At 39.0% G+C, this 24,651-nt stretch overlaps 1 protein-coding gene across 2 annotated transcripts in view; it reads right to left on the reverse strand.

Annotated features, from left to right (window-relative positions):
- MDN1 (midasin AAA ATPase 1) overlaps positions 1–24,651 on the reverse strand; it is a 164,736-nt gene that overhangs the window by 71,684 nt on the left and 68,401 nt on the right. For both annotated transcript variants that reach the window (XM_014781110.2, XM_087443881.1), the window contains 14 exons: positions 22,883–23,027; positions 20,700–20,829; positions 15,204–15,422; positions 14,308–14,505; positions 12,562–12,770; positions 11,741–11,863; positions 9,753–9,950; positions 8,622–8,729; positions 8,062–8,250; positions 5,380–5,469; positions 5,017–5,280; positions 4,605–4,866; positions 1,429–1,588; positions 439–555 (listed from right to left, as the gene is read on the reverse strand). In XM_014781110.2, the coding sequence (XP_014636596.1) occupies positions 439–555; positions 1,429–1,588; positions 4,605–4,866; positions 5,017–5,280; positions 5,380–5,469; positions 8,062–8,250; positions 8,622–8,729; positions 9,753–9,950; positions 11,741–11,863; positions 12,562–12,770; positions 14,308–14,505; positions 15,204–15,422; positions 20,700–20,829; positions 22,883–23,027 (2,412 nt within the window). The remainder of the gene's footprint in view (positions 1–438; positions 556–1,428; positions 1,589–4,604; positions 4,867–5,016; positions 5,281–5,379; positions 5,470–8,061; positions 8,251–8,621; positions 8,730–9,752; positions 9,951–11,740; positions 11,864–12,561; positions 12,771–14,307; positions 14,506–15,203; positions 15,423–20,699; positions 20,830–22,882; positions 23,028–24,651) is intronic.

Genomic DNA, 24,651 nt, shown 5'->3' on the forward strand with positions numbered 1-24,651 from the left:
ACACCCCCACTTACCCAATTACTCAAGCCAAAAACTTAGATGTCTAGCCAAAAACTTAGGTGTCATCCTTGCTTCCTCTTTTTCTCAACCCACAAGTCCATTAGCAAGTCCCACTGATCTGACCACCCTAGTCTAGGCTATCATTATCTCTTGCCTGAACCACTGCAAAAGGCTTGTGACTGGTCTTTCTGCTTCTGCTCTTCACCGCCAACCCAAGGCAGGACCCTCATCTCTCTTGTTTACTACTGTGCCCCCAGAGCCTCCAATGCCTGGCAAAGAGCAGAGCCTCAATAAATATTTCTTATGAGAATCAATGAATGGATGAACATGCTCATGACTGGGTGTCTGAATATAATATGTAAGAAGGCCCTACTGCACATCTACCTCTGATATCGAGGCTATCAGATTCTTAGGCAGAAACTTAAGAGGCAAAAATACCTGAAATTGGGATTTGGTGTTATGGTGGGAGTGGATCCATCTATCATTCCTCTCTCGCTAACGGTGAGGACACCTCCAGGTTCGAGCAAAGCATTCAAACGATCCAGCACTGATGGGCTGCACAGAGGGAATTCAAATGGTGGACAGGCTGCCAGGCTGTGTTGACTCTACTTTCCTTACACAGGCCTCCCACTGCTCCTGACCCATGTCTTCCTTTTAGCATGGATCACTCCCCTATATAGAACTGTGATCTCTTTCAAAATCTCTTTCCCCACCAATTCCCCTTTTCATTCCCAAGGCACATAGGCCAGAGATTCATACACAGTAAACACACAAAATATCTGTTGAATAAATAGATTAAGGAAAATAATAGAAAGTTCCCTGAACTATAACTCTTTACTCTTTCCCCTTCCCTCTCCCAACTTCCCAACATTATCCAATCTATTTAAAGGTAAACTGGATTTTAATTTGAAACATTATGAAAAATGCTCCCAGTAGAGAAACCCACCATGTGACCTTATAGTAGCTTCTATTATGCTAACTGTATGAGTACAGTAGTTTTATGCTTGCCCCTTTCCTTACTTTAGAATCAAAAGTGATACACACTAATGCACATTCACTAAATGTCTGCCCTGTGTCAGATCCTCCATTTCAACAATCTGCACTCAAGAACTATCTTAACGAAAGGAAGATTTCTGATGTTAAATAAAAAGGTTTAACTCAAAGGATGTTGGTTGGAAAAGTAATCCAATTTTGTTAGCCTTCGGTTCAGCTCAAATCTATCACACAGAACTAAAATCTTGCAGCTGTCTAATGACCTATTACCACTGTTCACCACACAGAGAAGTCTACAGAATATGGCTGAGGATGTGTTTCCAGTTAAGAAAACAGCGGATTAAAAATACCAGAGCTTCCACTTGGGTTTCTACTTTGACAAGCATATCTCAAAATTTCAATAGGCCTACTCATAATAAGGTAGACGGTCCTTACTTGCAGAAGTTAACGTTGTCCATCAAAAGCCAATCTCCAGACGTCAGCGCCTGAACCAACATGCTGTCAACCCATTCAAACGTGCCATGGCTGCGGCCACTGGCTGACTGCATAAGCTTTACCCCAAAGCTTCGGAACTCGTCCACGAGTTTGGCAAACTCTGAAATGTCACAGCCACAGCACTTAACTTCAAACCAAGAGTAATCAAAAAACAACTAAGAGTTTATTAAAAGAAAGCTGGAAACATCTGGCCCAATTTTTTAAAGTTTCATAACAGGGTAAATAGGATTATTTTGTGTTTGTCTAAACAGGTAAGAAAATTAGGTTTGGGGGTAGAAAATACTTCTTAATGGCTTTCTGAATGAATGGCTAGATAGAGTTGACTCAAGGGTGACAGAGAATGTAAATAATCTTTTATGTTATAATTTCTCAAATGGCAGAAGTATAATGTCTCCCACCTATTACTGCATTTATACTATATGAAGGTGCTCTAAGTTGGCAAAACGCAATCAATGTCATTAAACTGGGTTTCCTTACAATGATCATATCACATGATATCGTAACAATTGGTATTTATTTGTCTAGTTTATAGTTGATATAGCCCTTCCTTAGAAATTTTTCAATTGATCTTTCTAGCTGGAAATTGCTTTATGACACTCTTTCATATCACAAGATAATATACATTGAATTCCTGCCTCTAGCCATGAAGGAATAACAAGATTTAGACTTAACCTCCTACTGTTAACAACTAGAAAACAGGCAAAACATATGGAACAACTGCTTTCAGACACTGGACAATAGACATCACAGGACTGTGATATCTAAGGAAAGGAAGCCCTATAATTGCCCTGGCTTTCTGCCTGGAAGCAATTTCTGGATTGCAAAGCTGGGAAGGGGAACTAAAACAGATCCCAAGGTCTCATTGACTTGAGGAGACAAAATGGAATTCAGGGAGACCAAGGCAACCAGAATGATGGGCACAGTACTTGAGAGGAAGGAGCAGAGCCCCAGAAGGTCCCTGGAGTCTGGCTAAATAATAAGCTACAAATGCATGCAAAGAGTAAAGCTCCATAAGGATGAGCAAAAACTTACAAGTTCTTGGAAGGACAATTACTGGAGACCTGTGAGCTGAACAATTCCAAGAGTTCACACGGGGCTGAGTATCAATCCAATTCCCAGTAGCCAAAGTAAAGAGACCCCATTGAATACACAGGACATTCAGTGGAGATGCCTTAAGGGCCATGCCTCAATAGCAGGGCTAATTTAGCCCTAGAGTAAAGGTTATTCTGGACCTACCCTTAAAAAGCTTAACAGCAAGCTTGAAAAAATCAAAATGACCCATAAGCAACTTAACTGCCTACCAAAAAAGTTCCAAGTCTTTAAAAAAATATAACAAAATGCAGCACTCAGCAACTTAACTCAAAATGTCCAGCATCCAATCAAAATTACTAGACATTTACAAAGTAGCAAGAAAATATGACTCATAACCAGAGAAAAAAAGTTGATAGAACAGATCCAGAAATGACACAGATGATGAAATTAACTGACAAATCTAGATGTTAATAGAGCTATTATAAATATGCTCAATATGCAGATAAAATATGAACATAATGATATAATGAGAATATATTTTAAAAGTCATACATGCCCAAGATAGAAACATTAAAAGATATCAATAGTTAATAAGAAGAAAAAAATATTCTTTAACCAAAAATAAAATAGCAATAGAGAAACTGTTTTAGACTCATCTTTTTTCACTCTGTTAACATCCCTAGGAAATTAATTACTCAATATCAAAGTCATTCTTAAATAAAAAGCAGTATTGAGAATGGGCTGTGAGAACTTACCCTAGATATTTAAATTTTAACTGACCTATGGAAGAAATATACACACACTAAATTCAAGACTTTACAGTTCAGAGAGGATTAGTTCCAAAACCTAGTCTAATCACCTGGTAACTATAAGACATTGGGCAGGTTACTTAACCTCTATGAGCATCCATTTCCTCTTGTATAAAATGGGGGTAATCTTTCCTTCTAATGCAGTGTTGTTGTGAGGATTAAAAGTAAATATATTTAATATGGTGTCTACCACTCAAAAGGAATTCATATCTCAATGGTGAGTTTTATAATACTCATCTTTTAAAAATATATAAAGTAATGTATGACTCCATTAAATATCTCTAATAATGAATTTGAGTGAAAGAGTAAAGGATTTCAAATTCAAATGGTGGGCCTGAATACGGGAAATGACAGATCAAATCAACAATGAAATTATTCTCTTGCCTATTTGACCCACAGCCATGGATACAATGTTTACACAGCTAGAAGAGGGGAGTCTCATTTCTTCATCCCTCAGGAATCAACTCTTTGTAACCAGTTATGAGCAAGCTTTGGAAATAAAGAACGACAATCATAGTGACAAGACATAACCTATGAGCCTTTACCTTTAGTCTTCTCTAAAGGCAGGCTCAACACCACCCAGAAAGTTGTACCACAAAATGAGAAATGCACGTTTCCATGTTAACTGAGGAATTTCTTCCACTTTCTATAAGAAATGAGTAAACATATCCTATCAATACTGACTTCTATTCTTCAGTTTAAAATGCTCTATTTGGCCGGCCCTGTGGCTTAGCGGTTAAGTGCGTGCTCTCTGATGCTGGCGGCCCGGGTTCGGATCCCGGGCGCACAGTGACACACCGCTTCTCCGGCCACGCTGAGGCTGCGTCCCACATACGGCAACTAGAAGGCTGTGCAACTATGACATACAACTATCTACTGGGGCTTTGGGGGGAAAATAAATAAATAAATCTTTAAAAAAAAAATAAAATGCTCTATTTCTTGAGAAATTATTAATAAGTTTATAAAATAGTCCAACAAAAAATAAAACCAGCGTTACATGCAAGTGATTTATCATTATAGCTGATTATGCATAAAACAAACCATAAAACTCAGTAACCAATTTCTATCCTGTTTACTTTGTTTAGGATCACCAATTCTGAACACTTCAATCAGCTTCATTTTACTTTCTAAGACAAAGAGTTCCAAGTTTTGATTATTAATAATGATTAAATTAATAAAAAATTACAGGCACTGCACTTACAAACATATTAGCTGTAAATGGACACTATAGGGGCAAAGTTAAGTGTCTTGATACATACATCCAAACACACATACCTGCCTTGGAGTATGAGTTGATTTTACTGTTGAGTCGCTGCATAAGCAATAATACTGCTTCCAGTTTGTTGACAATCTCCATCGTGACACCTTTACCACTTTCTCCAAGACACTTGGGCTTATATGTCAGAAGGAAATGACTCCAGGCTCGCAGCACTACTTCTGCATCATCAGCACTGACAAGAAGGCTATCTCTTAACAGTGCCCTTATAGTGCCCTCCACCTTCTCAAGGAGCTGCCTCCAAGGCCGTATAAGATCAACCTGCAATTTCCAGAGCACATAAACGCATCACAGCCATTGGCCAGAGTCAAAAAATACTGCTACCTATAGCTACCCCCAACACAGAAGACCATCAATCAGACCACAAGGTTTATTGTGTTTTGCCTGAAAACATGAAGGCAGATCAGTTACCTGCTCAAATCCACCCAGAAGCTCCGTAGTGTCCATTGCACTGTTCATAGCCATGATCTTTAACGTATGACCAGTAAGGTGTGCTAGGAGCTGGACCAGGCTGGTCTTGCCCACAGAGGCTGGCCCCACAAGGATGACCATCCAGCTCATCTGTACACACTTCATAATTGACTCCAGAGACTGTAAAGACTGGTGCAGGAGCAACAGGGGACGGTGGGACGGGGGAGGAACGTAGCTGCCACGGGAAAGGACTGAATAGCCCAGCTGAAAAAGACATAACAATGAGATTTCACAAGTGTGCCTGGTAGTAGAAGCAGAAGAAGCCATAGAGATCGTAAAAGAGGATTATCCCACTCTCCTCACCTGAACATTATAGGGAGTGATGTGAAATAGTCTGGTTCCCATGTATGGGTTGGAATTTGAACTAAACACATCCTTGAACACAGCAATGACCTAAAGGAAGAGGATGATACAATCAAAACACAAGTCACTCCATCAAATTCTGAGCCAAACCTTCTAGAATGAATACTTGTAGAAAACAGCAATGTGAGTCACAATATTCTGAGAACACTAATCACAAATTCCTTATCCTTTTGAATTTTCTCTTAGAAAAAGCATAGATTACATTTACTTAATTTTTCAGAATGAAAGCAAACTGAAGCTCAAGAAAAGAGTAGCCACATAATCTCAAACTCTTTGAGATTCCAGTGATAATGTACCATAAATTAAAATAAAGCCATGAATACATTGCAAATCTAGAGATGAATAATGAATTTGCTTTCATCATTCAAGAAATCACCTAAAAGAAGAGAAAAGAGACTAGTAACATGAAGATTATGAAGAACAATGACCATTTCTTGAGTACCTACCATGTGCCAAACATTACATTAGATGTAATAGATTATTTCCAATCCTTACAGCCTTGCAAAGTAGGTATTTCCATTTTATAGATATAGATAATAGGATTCACAAGAGTTATATGATTTGCTCATAGCTGGTAACTGAATTTAAATCTAAGCCAGTCTGACTCTAAAAACATCATGTTATCCCTCTAAATATTTATGTAGAGATGACAACCAAAGCTATTTCTCTAACTGATTATTTACATTTAGTTATCTCTTCCTTAGGAAAAATACTGTAAAACACTTTCTGTTAACCCTACTTCTTTCTTGGATTTCTCCTAAAAATCTAAGAGGAGTTGGGGCAGGTAGAAGATAGGCATGTATAAAAAAACACAAATTTAGCCCACAGCAGCAGGAAAAATTCCAGCCACCCAAAATATTTACGTCACGTTGCACTTCTAACAAAGCAGCAATGCTCATATCAATCATCAGACACTGGACTAAAGTCAGAAAATAAAAATAATAAAGATAAAATCATAATCAGTGTCAAACATTGAGTATGAGGCTAAAAGCAGCACAGAAGAAAGTGCTCCCATCACCTGTTCCTGGGTCCAGGTGATTTCTGACCTCATGTTCCACTCTAAAGCATATCATCTCCTCTCTCTGATATTGTATCAGAGTTAAAATTACAAATACTTTCATAATTTAGCTGGCTGATTTAGTTTTTTATAATTTTTGGCTGAGGAAGATTTGCCCTGAACTAACATCTGTTGCCAATCTTCCTCTTTTTGCTTGAAGGAGATTCACCCTGGGCTAACATCTGTGCCAGTCTTCCTCTATTTTGTATGTGGGATGCTGCCAAAGCATGGCTTGACAAGTGGTATCAGTCTGTGCCCAGGAACCAAACCCAGGCCGCTGAAGTGGAGCGCACTGAACTTAACCACTAGGCCACGGCAGCAGCCCTGGCTTATTTAGCTTTATAAAGCCAGATCCAATTTACCCAAATCCTTCCAGCTTTTACAGCCTTTCTCTCTCTATTATTATTTTTCTTAACTTTTTTTCCTCAGAAAATACCTAGTTGGTCAATTACAGTAACTCTGAGTTGGAGGAGTAATGGAAACCTTCCACACCCTACAGTGAACCACCATCTGACTAACATCAATTACCCAACAACTGGCCAGTGTCTGGTCATAATACACTATAACTAGTATGTGGATGAAGAAATTAAAAGACTAGCTGATGGTATGTGAATTATATCAAGTTGTAAAAAAAAAATCACTAGCTAAACATTCTGTCCTATTACAAAGACTGAAAGCCACTTGCACATAATAAATGAGTTGTTAACCATCTGGCTAAATTGTGAATACCACATAAAAAGGGATTTGTGCACTCAGCAGCAGAATGAAAGTGTGTAAAAGCCACATGTACTAGGGAATAGCCACATCACATTTCAGCAAGGAGGTTACTGTTTCTAATGCATGAATCTATATATTGATTAATTTGTTTTTAAACAACTGTGATACAGTAGAAGGAACAGCAGACAACGTGGAAAGGTCTGGACTGGAGAGCTGCCTCTGCCACTTGCTACCTGTGAGACTCCATGACTCTGAGCCTTGGCTCCTCATATGTAAGAGGTCATGACAGAACCTCCCACCTGCAGCTATTGTGTGAGTGGACTTCAAATACCACAAAGCAAAATGCACCCATTATTACAGTTGATTAAGCTGGGAATTCTGGTGTTATTTTTTATTTACGAAGGGATATTTTTACTTCCATTTAGATACAGAACGTCCTCTCTTTATATCTATTTATACTTTCTAGATAAAATACTTTGTAATTTGACATTTATTTAGAAACAGAAAGCCCTCCTCTTCTTCTATGTATCACCTGTCTCCTCCTGCTTCTCACCTTGTGCCTGGATAGATGATGCAGACCTAGTTCTTTATTATTAGAGGGTGATACTCTTGTAAGAAGGTCTGCGATCACTGGGATTTAGGAGGATAAGCAAATAGTGTCCTCCAAAGCAAACCACTCTATACTGTGAGACCCCGAGATAGGTGAATGTTTAGTCTCTTCCATTAACTTCTAAATTTCCAACAGCTTTACTAGGTTTGGTATTATTAGTGAGTATGCCCCTTCTCTCCCTCAGGAAGAAATCAACTTTCAGACAGAAAGAAACACAAAGAGCAAGTATGAACCTCACCTTTTCTTTGTCTTCCCTGGTTCTCATTCTTTCACCATAGACCAAAAACACATGCTGACCAGGATCATAACACCCAGGGGACTGGTCAACCAGCATCAACTGACACCAGCGGAAAAGGTCCCGGAGGTTGAACTCCCAGGGTCCTCCTTTTTGACCCCATTTCTTCTCGACAGTCACTTCATGATCAATCTGAAAAGAAAATACTCTTACTGGGAAGCATGTCCCACTGCTAGGCACTGCACTGAGTACTAAAAATGTACTACAAATGCACACACAATGTGAAACAGAAATTAATGGGCTTGATTCAGATGTCTCCTCCTCCCAACCCAGACTTCTAAATGCCAGGAGCACCCTGTAAGCATTAACATTGATACACACAACAGAACTGAATTTCTATAACCCTCAAATGAGTAGCTTGCCCTCTAGCAGAAACTTGTGGAATTCTATGTGCTTTACCTTAGTTACAGAGACCAGTAACTTAGTAGTGCCCCGTGGTGAGAAAAATATGGTTCAAATACAGCCAGGAAAATGAAGAACAATTCATACAAGTAGGTACTTACTTGGTTGTTGAAAGCAACCATTTTTTTAACAATATTTTTGTCAATGGCTGGAAACAGAGTACTGGCAATGAACTCCATGTCAATTACTGTAAGGGGATCCACAAAGACCTATAAAATCCAAAAATTATATGAAGATACGCCATCATTTCTCTTTACCAAAACATCAGAAATGACTACCACAACTTATATAAAATTTTTATTTAACACCAAAGTAACAACACCTCCATGATATAAATATAAAATTTCCAGGTATAGAAATTTCTTTTCTTGCATTTTTAGGATACAGAATCATATAAAATCTTTGAAATATAGAGCAACAGAGGTTTTTTTGTTTAGCTCCACTCTAGTGAATTAGAGAAAAAAGATACATGCAATTAATTTTTTAAAGTACGTTTGTTTTTTAAAACTTCCTACGTATTATATAAAATGCTCTCAAAATTCTGGATGGTAGGTGTATGCGAGTTCACTGTAAAATCTGATCAACTTTTCAATGTTTGAAATTTTTCATAAACTGTTCTTAAAAGATACTCAGCAAATTTTTGATTATCAAGTGACAGAGACAATAAAGAAAACTAACATCTAAAGGCATTTCCAAACCACTAGATTAGCCAAACTTTGAAAAATAGATATTAAAACAAGTAAGTATATGTATACACATGCACACCCCTATCTCGGCAAACGAGAATAAAGGCAATAGGTAAAGATAACAGATGTTAATAATGATTGACTTTGGTATGGAGAATACTAGATTTTTTATTCCTCATGGTTATTTTCTGTTCTTTTTCACTTTTGCTTAATTAAAATGCATTATTTTCATTCTAAAATTGTTTAATGTTTTAATAAATCATGTAGATATCCAAAAACGTCAAAGATTGGTCTTCATCCCTAAACACCGTAATAGAATCCTGAAGAGGACCTTACTCTCCTCCAACTGGTAACACACCAGGTCCTCTGGGACATATGACAAAGGATTCACACCAGGAGAGAAGTGATGATAGTGATGATACTGAGAAGTAGATCATTAAACTGATCCTCTCTCATTCTCATAGTGAGCATCCTAATAGCTATGTGCCAGCAGTCTTATCACCCTTGACACCTCACCTTTGGTCTCTGGGTAACAGTAAATCTTACCTGAGTGAATCTGTTAAGGAAAGACCTGGGCAAGCCCTTCCTTCCACCTCCTTGTCTAAAAGGATTCTGACACCCAAAAATCTTTGTCTTGTCATGCTGCACTTGGAAGCTCATTCCTAATTCAGGAACATAGATTTCTCCTCGGTGGTCAAAACAAGCATTGAGTCCTTCCAATACAGACTGAGAAGCCAGGTTAAGCTATTAGGAGAAGAAAGTGCACATATTTATTATATATCCTACACAATTAAAAAAAAAATGCAAGGGAATAATATGCACAAAAGATAGACAGTGTTATCTTCAGGAGGAGGAAGCTCAAACAATATTGGTAAAATTCTGTTTCTTAAGCTGAGTGATGGGTTGATGTGTGTTCATTCTATTATTATTTCATATATATGTTAGAGATTTTGGGTGTATAAAACAGCAATAATTTTTAGGTAAACTGAATACTCAAATTAAGTTTTTAAAAAATAATTAAAATATTCTCTAAATTAAATTGTATCCACTATATGCACTTATATTGACCTACTTTATAAATCATAGCTTACAAAAAAAAAAAAAAACTTGCCAATACATAGATACCTCATTTTCGCACTCTGGGATTTTCAAGATGAGGTAAGATAGCTCTTTCAATACTTAAATAAGTAAGTTTCTTTCACAGCTCAAATATTGAATGAAATCTCCAAATGGGCATGAAAGTCATGATATGAACCACATAAAGTGGATCTACAAAGCTAATTCACCAACAGTTTTGTGAACAAGAACAAATACAAGAAGTTTTTGTGCCAGAAATGAAAAGAGCTGAATGGAGGTACTCAGATGATGAGTTCAGAGCTCAGGGATTTGAAGTATGGATGGTTTTTAAGTAACACAAAAAAATTCAATTGGGAAAATGTAAATCAGTAAAATGCAAATGGGCAAAAAAAAGACTGTATTATATCAGAATTTCACGTGTCGTGTTTACATAAGCACTCAAAGCACAAACTCTGCTGTATATTCTCAACCGGTGAAGTTTTAAAAGCTGCTCTTAAGTGTGAATGCAAGTCCAGAATGCCTTGCAGTCCCTGGATGCAGTCCACCAATTATGAGTGTGGTCAGTAGCCCTAAAGCTTTAAAACTAGGCATTCTTTCTTCCTGGCTAATGATTATTCTATCAGACATCTTTTTCCAAGAAATCTGAAAAAAAAAAAACAAAACCTCCCTCTCCTTAATATCTCCCCAAGATAAATAGGAAGCAGCTCAGAAGAAAAAGAACCCCACAGCACCCCCTGACTTCAGATCCAAAAGGGTCTGGATCCAGGGACCCACTGGGTCCTGTCAGGAAAGTTTCGTCTGTGGTGTTTTCATCACTCTAATCATTTAAGCTCCACAACTACTTTCTAGCCTTTCCCTGAATTAACATTACACATCCCAAAATAACTCGACTCCTTTGGCTACAACCTTAAATTTTTTAATTTTGTGCATTTTCCAGATCTCTAGCTGCCTGTGAGTCACAGAGATTCAGCACTTTTCATATGTCTCATGATGTGCTTTGTTCCTCTGGTCATAAATTTATCCAATATGCACATATAACACTGATCATTTTCTCACCATTTTTGTATGTCTCTTCTTACTATAACTTTCCTCAGTCTCTCTGTTGACATGAGGTGGTTGACATTATTTGTTAACTATTTATATTTCTGAAATAAATACAAAGAAAGCATGCCAGAGAGTAGAAACTAAACTAGTGAAGAGGCTGTTTTTCTCTAGAGGCTAGCTTACAAAAGTAGGCGAGTCTGTAGGTTACATATAGAGGGGCTTCCATATGTGCTCTCTGACAAGTGACTTTTCTTGTTCTTAAAAAAAACCATGGAAGATTATTTTCATTAGAGAATTTGCCTCTACTAGCCAACAGCATGATCATCCATTGAAAAATGCCCTAGAGCTATGAAAATTATGACTGCTCTTCATACTTGTGATCCCATCGTTGGCACGACGGACAGTCCTCTCACCTCATCCAACACAACCCAATGGCCTGCCTTTAGGGCTGCCAGCAAGGGGCCATCACGCCAGGCAAATTCTCCTCCCTTGCCACCTTCAACAGGTAGATCTGCTCCAAACAGGTCTGTGATGTCCTTTGAGAAGCAGAAGAAATGGGGAAAAGCCAGCATTACATAAAAAATTAACTAGATTCCAAGACTCTAAATCTAAAAAGATAAATACTTGGGCCTTGGGCCACTTTTTATTCTTACACCCAAGACAGAACTAATCAATGCCAGCACTCCTTACCAGGAGCCCAGACATGCCCCAAGAATCTTCTCATCACAATACTCCAAGTATCAATCGACTGGAGTTGGAGCTCTAGATCAATAGTTCTCAGCTTTGACTGTACTTAGAAATTAATTGGTGAGCTTTAAAACAGAAAACATTAACAATGCCCAGGCCTTGCTCCCAGGCTCCATTCCAATAAATTCTCATTTCATTTGTTATCTCAATCCCATATTTTCATAAGATTGTTTAAAAGTCATTTTATCTTTACTAATTTTTTTTTAGAAAAGACAAAAATAAAGAGGGGCTATATTACAATAAATACTAAAGTGGGTAATTCTCTCTCAAAAGAGAATTAGAATAAAGCATCCAGAGTGAATAATATTACAGATGTCAGCTATTGAGGGGAATTAGTTTATAAGGTCATGTTGCTGTGGTCTTTACTACCATTAACTATTTGGGGTACTGATAATGTTATAACTATTCTGATTACGAAATTCTATAAATAGACACAAATGATACTCCCTATACCTATCCCCATCAGCTATAGCGTGACTAAGCTTACCGTCTGCTCTGACAAGTTGATTCGAACAAGGGTGTTGCCTGAAGCCTTTGCTAATGCTCCCACCAAACTTGTCTTTCCCACACCAGGGGAGCCCTCCAGGAGAATAGGTTTGTTCAGTTTTGTAGCTCTTAAGAGCCTCTGGGCATTCATAGCTGTGGTACCTGCGCTGAGTGCATAGTCGGCAATATTATTCCTGTGTAAGACAGGTCCTTAAGTGGAGAAAAGAAAAGCCACATATAAGCTGGACATCACCAAATCGTATATATACGTCAACTCGAGATTATAAAAATCCACCAAGTAGACTGTCTGTCAGTGAAGTACCATCTGTGGTGAAAATGCTTAGTTCTATTTCAATATTCCCCCACTTTTGAGTCCATAAAATGCTTTACAGGAACAGCCAGCAGCATACTTTCTTCAACTGTGCCTACTACACAGATCTCTCCATCTCCTATACTTAAACCTACACATACACATACAGGACGAACTGCAAACATACATCTTTCCATTCACAACCTACACCTGGAATTACTACATGTACTTGTATCATTTACTTTGTACTTGTAATTTCCTAAAGTCAAGTGGAAGCTAAGTGTATAGGCCGGATAGTTCCATATCAACAATTTCATCCATGGTTTTTAGGCCGCCAAGACGATTCAGGATGCATCCTTAAATCGTAATGTAGCTGAAGTGCAGGACTACTAACAGTCTTATAGGGCTTAACATTTGTGCCACCATGTCTCCTGGAACAAGTTTTTGGTACACCAGTTTGGAAGGAGTGGCTCTAGGAAAACATCTACTACTTCAGCTATGGAAGCAGAAGCAAGGACCACCCCAGTCCCAGGCCACTAGCATGCAGCTCCTACACGAAAGAACTGAATGCTATGATGATGGCTTAGGGAAGGGATCCAATGGTTAGATCATGGGGGGCCCCCCTCAGGGATGAAGAGAGTACTGTTGAAGAGGGAGAGGGAAAGGGGCAATGTTCCATTTGGCCAGGAACTTGGGCTGATTTTGTTCACCACTGAACCCCTGTAACTGCCACTGCACCTCTAAACATTTCAGGCAGTCAACAATTATTAATGTAGGGAGGAAGGAAGGGAAAGAAACGACCATGCTAGGAAAGAAACGACCCTGCTAGGGAAGCAACAATTTGAAAAATTTAGAGTGCCTTGGAAAGATATCTATCTAATCTAATGCCTCATTTAAATATTTGGTAAAGGCAACCTAGTGAATGAGAGCAAGGATTAGAACTCAAAACCACTTGCATTTCCCATTTAATCATTCATTCATTCATCCATTCACTCAATCAACAGACATTTTCTGAATGCCCACGACTGCTAAGGTACATGGGGGATGCCAGGGACAGGAAGATCAATGACACAATACCCACCCTCAAGGGTCCACAAAACTGTTTTTGTAAAAGGTAATCAGGTTCTATAATTGATACATTATAGGCTGAATTATCACTATAGAAAAGCTCTTGTTTTGAGCACCAAATAATAAACAAATAAATATATTTTTATAAGACAATTTATTCATTGCCTAAAGACTATATTTTCCTCTATTTTTACATGCCAGTTGCGTATTTTCAACCATTCACACAATGATGGGTATGCCAAGTCAGATTCTAACTCAGATAACTAGTTCAAAAATAATCATGAGTATGATATACTAAAAGTCACAACAAAAGTCAAGTATCTACAATCCACAAGAAGAGAATCTTCATTTATTTAAAACCATTCTTACCCCTTGGTATAAAAAATGGATGAATTCCCCAAAGGTTATCTATCCCAGTGAATTCTTTGGCTTTGAGTCTGTCATAAATCTTCAATTCATTTTTCTGACATTCTGTGAGTCGGACTATCTTGGAAAGCTTCTTGATTAAGAATTTCAGACATTCTTTGCGAGCCAAGAGGGCCGTACCAAACCCAGAGGAAGTAACCCCTAAAAGAAAGAGGATCAGTCCATCAAACAACAGCACGACACCAAGCTTCACAACCATTCAGCAGGAGCTCTAGGGCAGGTTCTTGAGGAAATGAGGCCCTAGCTGAATTATGTCCAATATATGATTGCTAGTGTAAGCAGTCCTAAGGAAAATGTCTGATTCCCCTCTCCCCACAATTTTCAGATCATCAATTCAGCAGCAGCTTATCCAGTAAAGCATTCCAGTCACTCCATGACAAATCAGCCTAGAGATAAGATAACCAATGTGGTACTACTGATCACTTGGGTTTATATTTCTAATCTTCATGGCTGAAAGAATAGAACTTAAATATTGAATTTTATGAAATTATAGTAAACTTAAACTAAAGGATTCAGGCCCATTAACTATAAATGACCATTCATTTAAGAATTATTAGTCCTTTAGGAGCAAGGACATTTGCAGGAGTTTTCTTTCTACTCACAATCACCACTTCACATTTACTAAGTCCCTTCTCCATAAGCAATAAAAAGTTTTGGCATATGTTTTATACCAACCATCTCTCAAAAAGAGTAAAAAGAAAAGGAAAGCCATTCTGAGTCTTGGAAAAGGTAGAGTTAAGTGATTCTATAAAGAATCTGTGTCAGAGATCTGGGCTTGCTCCATTTCATAGCTCCCTCCACCCCAGCCCCTTGCTCCCACCAGCTAACAGACAACATACCTGAACCTATTCCATCTATGTACACCAGGCATGCAGCATGGACAAAAGACGTCACAGTGGAGATGGTCTCTGGCCTTTTCAAAGCAGCTTCCTCCCCCATTGTGTTCATGAAGTTAACCCAGGACAGGATATCTCTGATACTGACCACACACCTTCGGCCAAACTCCTGATGGGTCAGCCAGTCAGTGAAATCCAGCATCACCTCAGCTATGTCAACCCCTAAGACACAAAGAAGCAAAAGTATTTGCTGTTTACGGAAGACTCAGCAATGGGGGTTTGTAAACTAGTGCCCACAGACGGCCTAAAAGGGGTCTGCACTCCATGAAATTACATGCACATTTTTGGTAATGTAATTAATGCTTCTTCTAAGGAGAGGAGGTCCATAGCTTTTACTGCATTCCTAAGGGTTAATAGTATTCTACCCCTACCAAAAAGAAAAAAAGAGAGAACTTGAGAATTACAGCCTAATAAATTGCCCAGAAAATTGCTCAAAGAAATAAAGTATTCATTTGGTTCATGTTCAGATACAATTTTGAAGTTAAGACACAATGATTTTAGAAAATACACAAATTTTATTATACTTTAAACTGATTTACTAGAATGAGAAATTCCACATTTTAAGTGGCATATAGCCTAAGTTTTTGTTCGTTTTTTTCACCTACTCATCAGTCAGAATCCAGCGAATTAGAGAATTCACAAATTCTGTTTCATAATTCAAGTTAAATGACTACTCTAATTATTAATTTCATATTGTAAACTATTGTCTGGAAACAAAGAAAATACTTCCTTTTTTTTCTTTTTTTAAATGATTACCTTATTTTTTTTTCATTAATTTTTTTGTGAGGAAGATCAGTGCTGAGCTAACATCCACACCAATCCTCCTCTTTTTTTTTTTTAATAATTTTATTTATTTATTTATTTATTTATTTTCCCCCCAAAGCCCCAGTAGATAGTTGTATGTCATAGCTGCACATCCTTCTAGTTGTTGTATGTGGGACGTGACCTCAGCATGGCCAGAGAAGCGGTGCGTCGGCCCGCACCCAGGATCCGAACCTAGGCCGCCAGCAGCGGAGCACGTGCACTCAACCGCTAAGCCACAGGGCCGGCCCGATCCTCTTTTTTGCTGAGGAAAGCTGGCCCTGGGCTAACATCTGTCCCCATCTTTCTCTACTTTATATGGGACACCGGCACAGCATGGCCTGACAAGCGGTGCATCAGTGCACGCCCAGGATCCAAACCCGGGACGCCAGCAGTGGAGTACGCGCACTTAACCGCTATGCCACGGGGCCGGCCCCAGAAAATACTTCTTAAGTAGTATATACAGATTCAAAGCAATGCCAATTAAATTTAGTAGAGTGCTTTATATAACTTCTAAAGTCAAGAGTAAACATTTATCTGAAAAGTATGAATACCAAAGAATGTTTTTAAAAAGAAAATATAATGAGGAGGAATCAGCACTGCTGTAATATAAAGCAGACTATACAGCAACACCTTCAAGCTATACTGTGAATTGGTTAGATGAAAAACACTAATTATAGAAAAAAAAAAACCACAAATCTTTAGGAAGAACTTAAAACAACTCAAGGGGAAAAGCCTAGTAACAATGAGGAAAGAAATCAAACGCTGTTTCAACAACTAGATATTAAGTACAAGTACTTGGATCCACATTTCAGAGTAGAATAAATTTGAGGTAAATCAAGGATTTAATGAAAATGGAATAATTTACCCATTAATAGAGAGGAATTAAATATGACTATTGAAGAACCTGAAGATCATCAGAGATAAAATGAATGGATTCATATACGTATTTTTTACAACAAATATTAAAAGGTAACAATACGGTAACCCATGTGATAAATGTAATAAAGACTATTATCCAAAAATATATAACAATATGTAAAATAATTTTTTTAAAAATAAACCACACGGGTCGGCCCCGTGGCTTAGTGGTTAAGTGCGCATGCTCCTCCACTGGCGGCCCAGGTTCGGATCCCGGGCGCGCATCGACGCACCGCTTGTCTGGCCATGTTGAGGCTGCGTCCCACATACGGCAACTAAAGGGATGTGTAACTGTGATGCACAACTATCTACTGGGGCTTTGGGGAGAAAAGGGGGAGAAAAAAGGAGGAGGATTGGCAATAGATGTTAGCTCAGGGCCGGTCTTCCTCAGCAAAAAGAGGAGGATTGGCATGGATGTTGGCTCAGGGCTGATCGTCCTCACAAAAAAATAAATAAATAAATAAATAAATAAATAAATAAATAAATAAATAAATAAATAAAAACCGCACAGAGTGCTCCATGTCACTAGTAATTAAAGAAAATGAAATTTTAAAATATCCATTAAATTAATAAGAATAGTTTTAATGGGCCAGCCCTGTGGCTTAGTGGTTAAGTGTGTGCGCTCTGCTGCTGGCGGCCCTGGGTTCGGATCCCAGGCGCGCACCGACGCACCGCTTCTCTGGCCACGCTGAGGCCGCGTCCCACATACAGCAACTAGAAGGATGTGCAACTATGACATACAACTATCTACTGGGGCTTTGGGGGAAAAGAAAGAAAAAAATAAAATTATAAAAAAAAAAAAAAAAGAATAGTTTTAATTGTATTTGTCTATTTATTTTTTGTGTTTGTGGAAGATCAGCCCTGAGCTAACACCCATGCCAATCCTCCTCTTTTTGCTGAGGAAGACCGACCCTGAGCTAACATCTATTGCCAATCCTCCTCCTTTTTTTTCCCTTTTTCTCCCCAAGCCCCAGTAGATAGTTGTACGTCATAGTTGCACATCCTGCTAGTTGCTGTATGTGGGACGGCGCCTCAGCATGGCCCGACAAGTGGTGGGTCGGTGCGTGCCCGGGATCTGAACCTGGGCCGCCAGTAGCGGAGCGCGCGCACTTAACTGCTAAGCCATGGGGCAGCCCCTTAATTATATTTAAAACAATGAAAACGCCCATGTTGGAAGGACTGTGGCAAGCAGGCCATTTACTAAGTTACTGGTAGCACTGTGAATCAGATCGTCTTTCTGGAGCATGGTCTGACCATAAGCAATGGCAGCTATGAAGTTCCTTATTTCCACTTTTTAGAAATAGAACTCAAGGAAATAATTCTAAACAGTATGTCATTTTAATGAAAAGAGACTGCCTTGAGAAGTATTGGTCATATGAGTGCAAGATTGGAAAAAGCAGCCCACCCAGCCTCCACAGGTCAATATTTTCTTTTAAAATACATCCATTTTATGAAATCTTTTCTGTTTTTTTCATACTATAAACGTATGGATAATACTACTATAGAGATTTGCGAACCAAAAATACTAGAGAAAGTAATTGTCACCCATAGTGGTACTTATATTTTGATTAAGATAATGTAGAAAATTTATCTTAAGTACTCTAAATAGGATCAGAATTCAATTTAGAACTCTTAATAGTTGAAATATTAAATTCAATAAATCTTATATATCTTTAAAGAAAATCTGGAAAAAAAAGCTGTGTCTAGTTTCCTGTTTTACACTGCACAATTAAAAAAATGTTTTTATGTTATGCCAACTTAGCCATTTCCAGACGATAAAACAGATAAAAATTGTTAAGCCACTTCTCCCTTAATCATGATAAAACTGATAAAAATTATTAAGCCACTTCTCCTTACTCTCCATGCTCCCTTGGAGTCTCTAAGCCTCCCCAGGGAAGTCTGCTGCCACATAGCCTGGAAAACATGGAGTAAACAAGTTCCCTAAGGACAAGTGAGAGGCTCAGAGGTGAGTCCTAGGTGCCCACTGCTTACTGCTCTATGGAGAAACTATTCGCTCAAGTAAGCATGAAGCCCACTGGTGATGGAGCAAACCTGGCAGCGTAATGGCAGCTGCATCTTCTGCCATTCTTATCACAATCCAAATAATTTAACAGAAGAGTAAGCAGCTCACAGGAGATTCACAGGTTCCTTCCTTGGGGGATCCAGTCCTGAGACAGAGCCGAAAGACAAGCCACGCCTGCTTAACGATTCCTGTCTTCTTCTTCCTCATCTTTCACTTGAATTTTCACCATAAATGCACCATTGCAAACGGCACACAACCAAGGTAAGTCAGAGATTCTGAGTGTGAGCCATGGACCAATACTATTGGATAACCCGGGAACTTGTTAGAAAGGCCAAGTTCTCCTGCCCTGCATCAGACAGACCGAATCAGAAACAGTGTGTGTGGAGCCCAGCAAGCTGTACTTCAACAAGTCCTTCAGGTGAGTTTGAGAACCACAGGCTTAGTTAATTCTGTGCCACTGAGTGACTGTGACATTGGTGGGACCTGGGGAACCCTAGCTGTTGAGGCAGCACTGTGTTTACCTATGAATGTCCAAGTTCCGCATGGGCCCTTCTTAAAGGAAGTCTTTGCTCAGACGACTAAAGAGCCAATCTTTCCTAACACAGCACAAGGGCTGGGTTCCATGCAGCAGATCTTCACATCTATCCTACCCATTTTTGAAGCTGTGCTTTGGGGTACCTTTCAAAAGCTGAACATATCCATGAACCCCAATCTCAAAGAAGTAGACATCCTTTTATATTCTTTAAGAAATAAAGGCGAGGTGCCGGCCTGGTGGCGCAAGCAGTTAAGTGCACGCGCTCTGCTGCGGCGGCCTGGGGTTCGCTGATTCAGATCCCGGGGGCGCACCGACGCACCACTTGGCAAGCCATGCTGTGGCGGTGTCCCATATAAAGTAGAGGAAGATGGGCATGGATGTTAGCCCAGGGTCAGTCTTCCTCAGCAAAAAAAAAAAAAAAAAAAAAGAGGATTGGCAGATGTTAGCTCAGGGCCGATCCTCCTCACAAAAAAAAAAGAAAGAAAGAAATAAAGGTGAAATGATCCAGAAAATGAGGTATTAAGGCTTGGAACCAGATCTAGGTTCTAAATTTAGCCCATTCAGTGTCTAGGATAAATATGTATATATGAAAGCAGTCTAGGCTCAATTTAAAAAAAAGAACCATATAATAAACATTTTGATGCTTACTGGATATCTTAAGAATTGTTAAATCTAGGTTATAAGAATAGGGGAGTTTTAAAAGTACTATTCTATTTTTCTAATGTTTGAAATTTTTCACATTAAAAAGAAAAAATTTAAATAAAATAAAGTGAAATGATAACAAATTAGTTGATGACTAATAAAGAAATATAGTTCAAGATTCTATAAACATTTTCTAAAGGTGGTAATGATTAAAATTTAAACCATATTTTCCTCAACTTTAGCCAATAAATACACCTTATATAAAGATGGCCAACAGGTGAAATAATAAGAAAGCTAGAATTTAAGGAGGCAATGTGAAGAAGGGACACTTTAATAGAAGGTAACCAGCTAGTATCCCGTTTTCCTTAGATCTATCTCGTTCCCATTTCTCTATCTCCCCTTCTCCTTCTAACACACAATATATACACACTGCTAATGTTCTATACCACACCCCTCACTCCAACACACACCCCCGTCTGCCCCATTACTACAACCACCACCACCTGAAAACTCTCACCTTTATGATCTATTCTTCCCAGAGACAATCCTGGACGAAGATTACGGCTGATAATCTGAATTAAATCTTCACGGCTTGTGCTCTGAGGGCACCATATTTCTGTAAACCGATTTCTTAAGGCAGGAGACAGCTACAAAGAACACAAACTCCAGTGTGAATTTAATACTTATGAGGAAAGCTAGAAAACAAATCCTTGGAAAGAATGTTAGCCGTGAGTCTGGCAAGTACCAGATGCTTCTTTTATTACCTCTACTACTAGATACAATTTATTGAAGACCTATCTGTCCTGGCTCCCTCCATATGTCATCTCATTAATCTCCACCACACTCCCCAAGTCAGCATTACCATCACTCTCTATTTAATGATGGTACAGAACTTCAAGGTCTTATAGAGTAAGTGATACAAGTAGGATTCCAGCCCCAGTGGGTGACTCCCCAACCTGAACTCTTTCTCCTGAGCAAAGGCCCTTCCCTTTACTTTACTTTCAGTTACATAAGTGCTATCTTCTTATAGGGCAGAGCTATCTGAAGTAGAAGGAGAAAACTTCTTTTCTTTTTCTTTTCTGTGGCTCAGAGGGAGTGAAATTATAAGGAGGTATATATTTTCTCTCCATATAACAACGAACTGTTTAGTCCCTGCAGTCTTAGGGCCTTTGCCCTCAGTCTGGATTCCTCTGACCCTTCCCCTCGGTCAGTTAACCCCATTCACAAATGTCTGCAATATGACATGCTTGTAATTATTAGTTCATCATCACTTTCCTTTTACTTGATGATACACTCCATCCCTCATCTACCTGGCCAACCACAGCAGGACCAGGACCAATGCCTGTAGTCAGGAACAGCTCAATACAGACCCAGTGAATGTGTGATGTTCCTCATCACCCTCCTAGACAAGCAGTGCCTCTGGTCTTTGGGATCCTACCTCACTCCGCTTGTTACGCATACAAAACCAAAAAGTAGCTTTCCCTTAGGTAAAAGTTGGCAATCTTAGTCTAAGAAAAACTTAAACTAACCTGATGAAATCAAATCCTTCTGTGCTATTTCCACTTGCCAAGGAAGCAGTTTTCCTATTTTGTTTGAAACTGTGATGTATTTTATTTCTTTTCTTCAAAAAATTTCTTGAAGTAGTGATAATCTTTGTTGTTTTTTTTGGTGAGGAAGATGGGCCCTCAGTTAACATCTGTTTCCAATCTTCCTCCCTTTGCTTGAGGAAGATTGTTGCTGAGCTAACATCTATGCCAATCCTCCTCTACCCTGCATGTGGGATGCCACCACAGCATGGCTGACGAGTAGTGTACGATCGTGCCCGGGATCCGAACTTGAGAATCCCGAGCCACCGAAGCAAAGCGCAAACTTAAACACTACGCCACTGCGCCAGCCCCAATAATCTTTCTTCTTATGCTACTGAGGAAAATTAGGCCCAAAATATCATGTTCACATTTCAAGCACCCACCAAGTTACCAAGAATCTAATTGCTTTCATTTCCGATCAACCTTTGTTTCTTCTCATCATCCCCGACCTATTACCACCCTACCCTTTTCCTAACTTGAACAGACCAGGATTCCACACACAGTGAAGACTTCACAGAGAGGCCTCACTAGGCTGAAAGTCACAGGGTTTGAGGTGTTGGATTCTGGCTGGATCCTAACACCACCCTCTGACCAGAAGGAACCACCTCTGCCCTTGCCTTTACCAACAGTCTGCAAGTCACCCACATAACCCCTGAAAGAGCAGATATCATCTGTAAAACCAGAAGACGTTCCTGGCTGCGACTTGTCACTTTAAAATCATATAAAGCCACAGTCGTATTTAAGAGAGTAGATTCCAGAAGCAGAGCTCAAGACTAAATTTCAGTTTCAACTTTTCTCATCCATGAAACTAGTATAATAACTTTCACACAGAGCTCTTGCAAGAATTTGTTATGGTAACATATATAAAGAGTGACTGAAACGATGAGATTTCAGGCACATACACAAACTGAGGCAATGAATAAGGAAATGTTTTATCTGTTAGAATTATTTTTCAACTTTATGATGACTAAAATATCTTTTTGGAGTTTTAACTTTTACCCAATTTTTACCCAACATAAAATTCCAAATGCATTTTTAGATACTGTACTTGTAAGTGCCGGTGAGCTAAGGTCAAAAAGTAGAAAACAATTATGCTTCAAGAACATAGTTTTACCTCTTTTTTTCCAAAGTCGCCCCCAGGGTTCATGGTTGCTAAGATACGGAATTTTTTCCCAGCGGTCAACAGTTCTACCTCATTATCCTTGTCCTCTAGGCTGCCTTTTTCAGCTAATACCAGAGACTTTTCCACTTCAAGGACACTAAAAGACAGAGAAATTAGCGAATATAAGACTAGAGAAGGCTTACGTATTCTATTTTGTGGTCTTCAATGTTCTTGAAACAGAAAAAACAGTTACCTCCTCTGCTGTTTGCCACCACAAACTTTAAAATGACTCATTATCCCAATCCCCGTGTAAGGAACAATATTTCCCATCAAAAAAAAAAATTTATTTTTCCACTTACGCCCTATCTTAATAGGCATTTGCTTTAAAAATGAGTGTCCTGGGCCGGCCCTGTGGCTTGGTGGTTAAGTGCGCGCGCTGCGATGCTGGTGGCCCGGGTTCGGATCCCGGGTGCGCATCGAGGCACCGCTTCTCCGTTCATCCTGAGGCCGAGTCCCACATACAGCAACTAGAAGGATGTGCAGCTACGACATACAACTATCCACTGGGGCTTTGGGGGGAAAAAAAATAAAATAAATAAAATCTTTAAAAAAAAAAAATAAAAAAAAAAATAAATAAATAAATAAAAATGAGTGTCCTGGGAGCCGGCCCCATGGCTTAGCGGTTAAGTGCGCGCGCTCCACTACTGGCGGCCCGGGTTCGGATCCCTGGCACACACCAACGCACCGCTTCTCCAGCCATGCTGAGGCGGCATCCCACATACAGCAACTAGAAGGATGTGCAACTATGACATACAACTATCTACTGGGGCTTTGGGGGAAAAAAAGGAGGAGGATTGGCAATAGATGTTAGCTCAGAGCCGGTCTTCCTCAGCAAAAAGAGGAGGATTAGCATGGATGTTAGCTCAGGGCTGATCTTCCTCACAAATAAAATTAAAAATAAAAATAAAAATGAGTGTCCTACATGCAAATGTTCATAACAGCATTATTCATAAAAGTAGAAACAACCCAACTACCATCGAGTGGTGAATGGATAAAAAAATATGGTATATCTACACGATGGAATACTACTAGGAATAAAAAGTAACAAAAAACTGATATAGAGTACAACATGGAGGAACCACAAAACATTAATGCAAAGTGAAGAAGAGACTATTTATATGAAATGCCCTGAAAAGATAAATCTAGAGCACAACAGAAGATTAGAAGTTGCCTGGAGCAGGAGGTGGCTTCAGAAATTAACTGTAAATGGGCAGGAGGAATCCTACGGGGATAAGGGAAATGTTGCAAAACTGGATCGTGGTGGTCGCAAAACTCAGTAAATTTACTAAAATTCGTTGAATTATACATTTAAAATGGCTACATTTTATGATATATAAATTATACCTGAATGAAGAGAGAAAAACAGATATACATCAAGATTCATATTGGTCTGAGGTTTTGAGAGGCCTTACGGCAGTAACATCTAGAATTCTGATTCTAGTTTTTTCAAAAAAATTAGGATAGTGGCCATATAATTTGCCTTAAAAAAGAATTTTAACTTCAGCTTATTAGTTTTAGCCCTGCCACCTCACAGTCCCATCTTTCTGATTATTGACAGGAAAACTAGGTCTCTTAAAGGAGACCCTGAATGCTAAAGCCAGAAAAAGCAGAGACTTATTATCATTTTCAGACATTTACTATGCACCTATGAAGACTATTACTGTGCATAAGAATCAATCTCTATAAAAACCAGACCAGCAAAAACATCAAACACAAGGCAA

The sequence above is a fragment of the Ceratotherium simum genome, chromosome 19, assembly GCF_057802395.1.
Source record: "Ceratotherium simum simum isolate JZ-2026a chromosome 19, ASM5780239v1, whole genome shotgun sequence".
In the NCBI taxonomy this organism is placed as follows: Eukaryota; Metazoa; Chordata; class Mammalia; order Perissodactyla; family Rhinocerotidae; genus Ceratotherium; species Ceratotherium simum.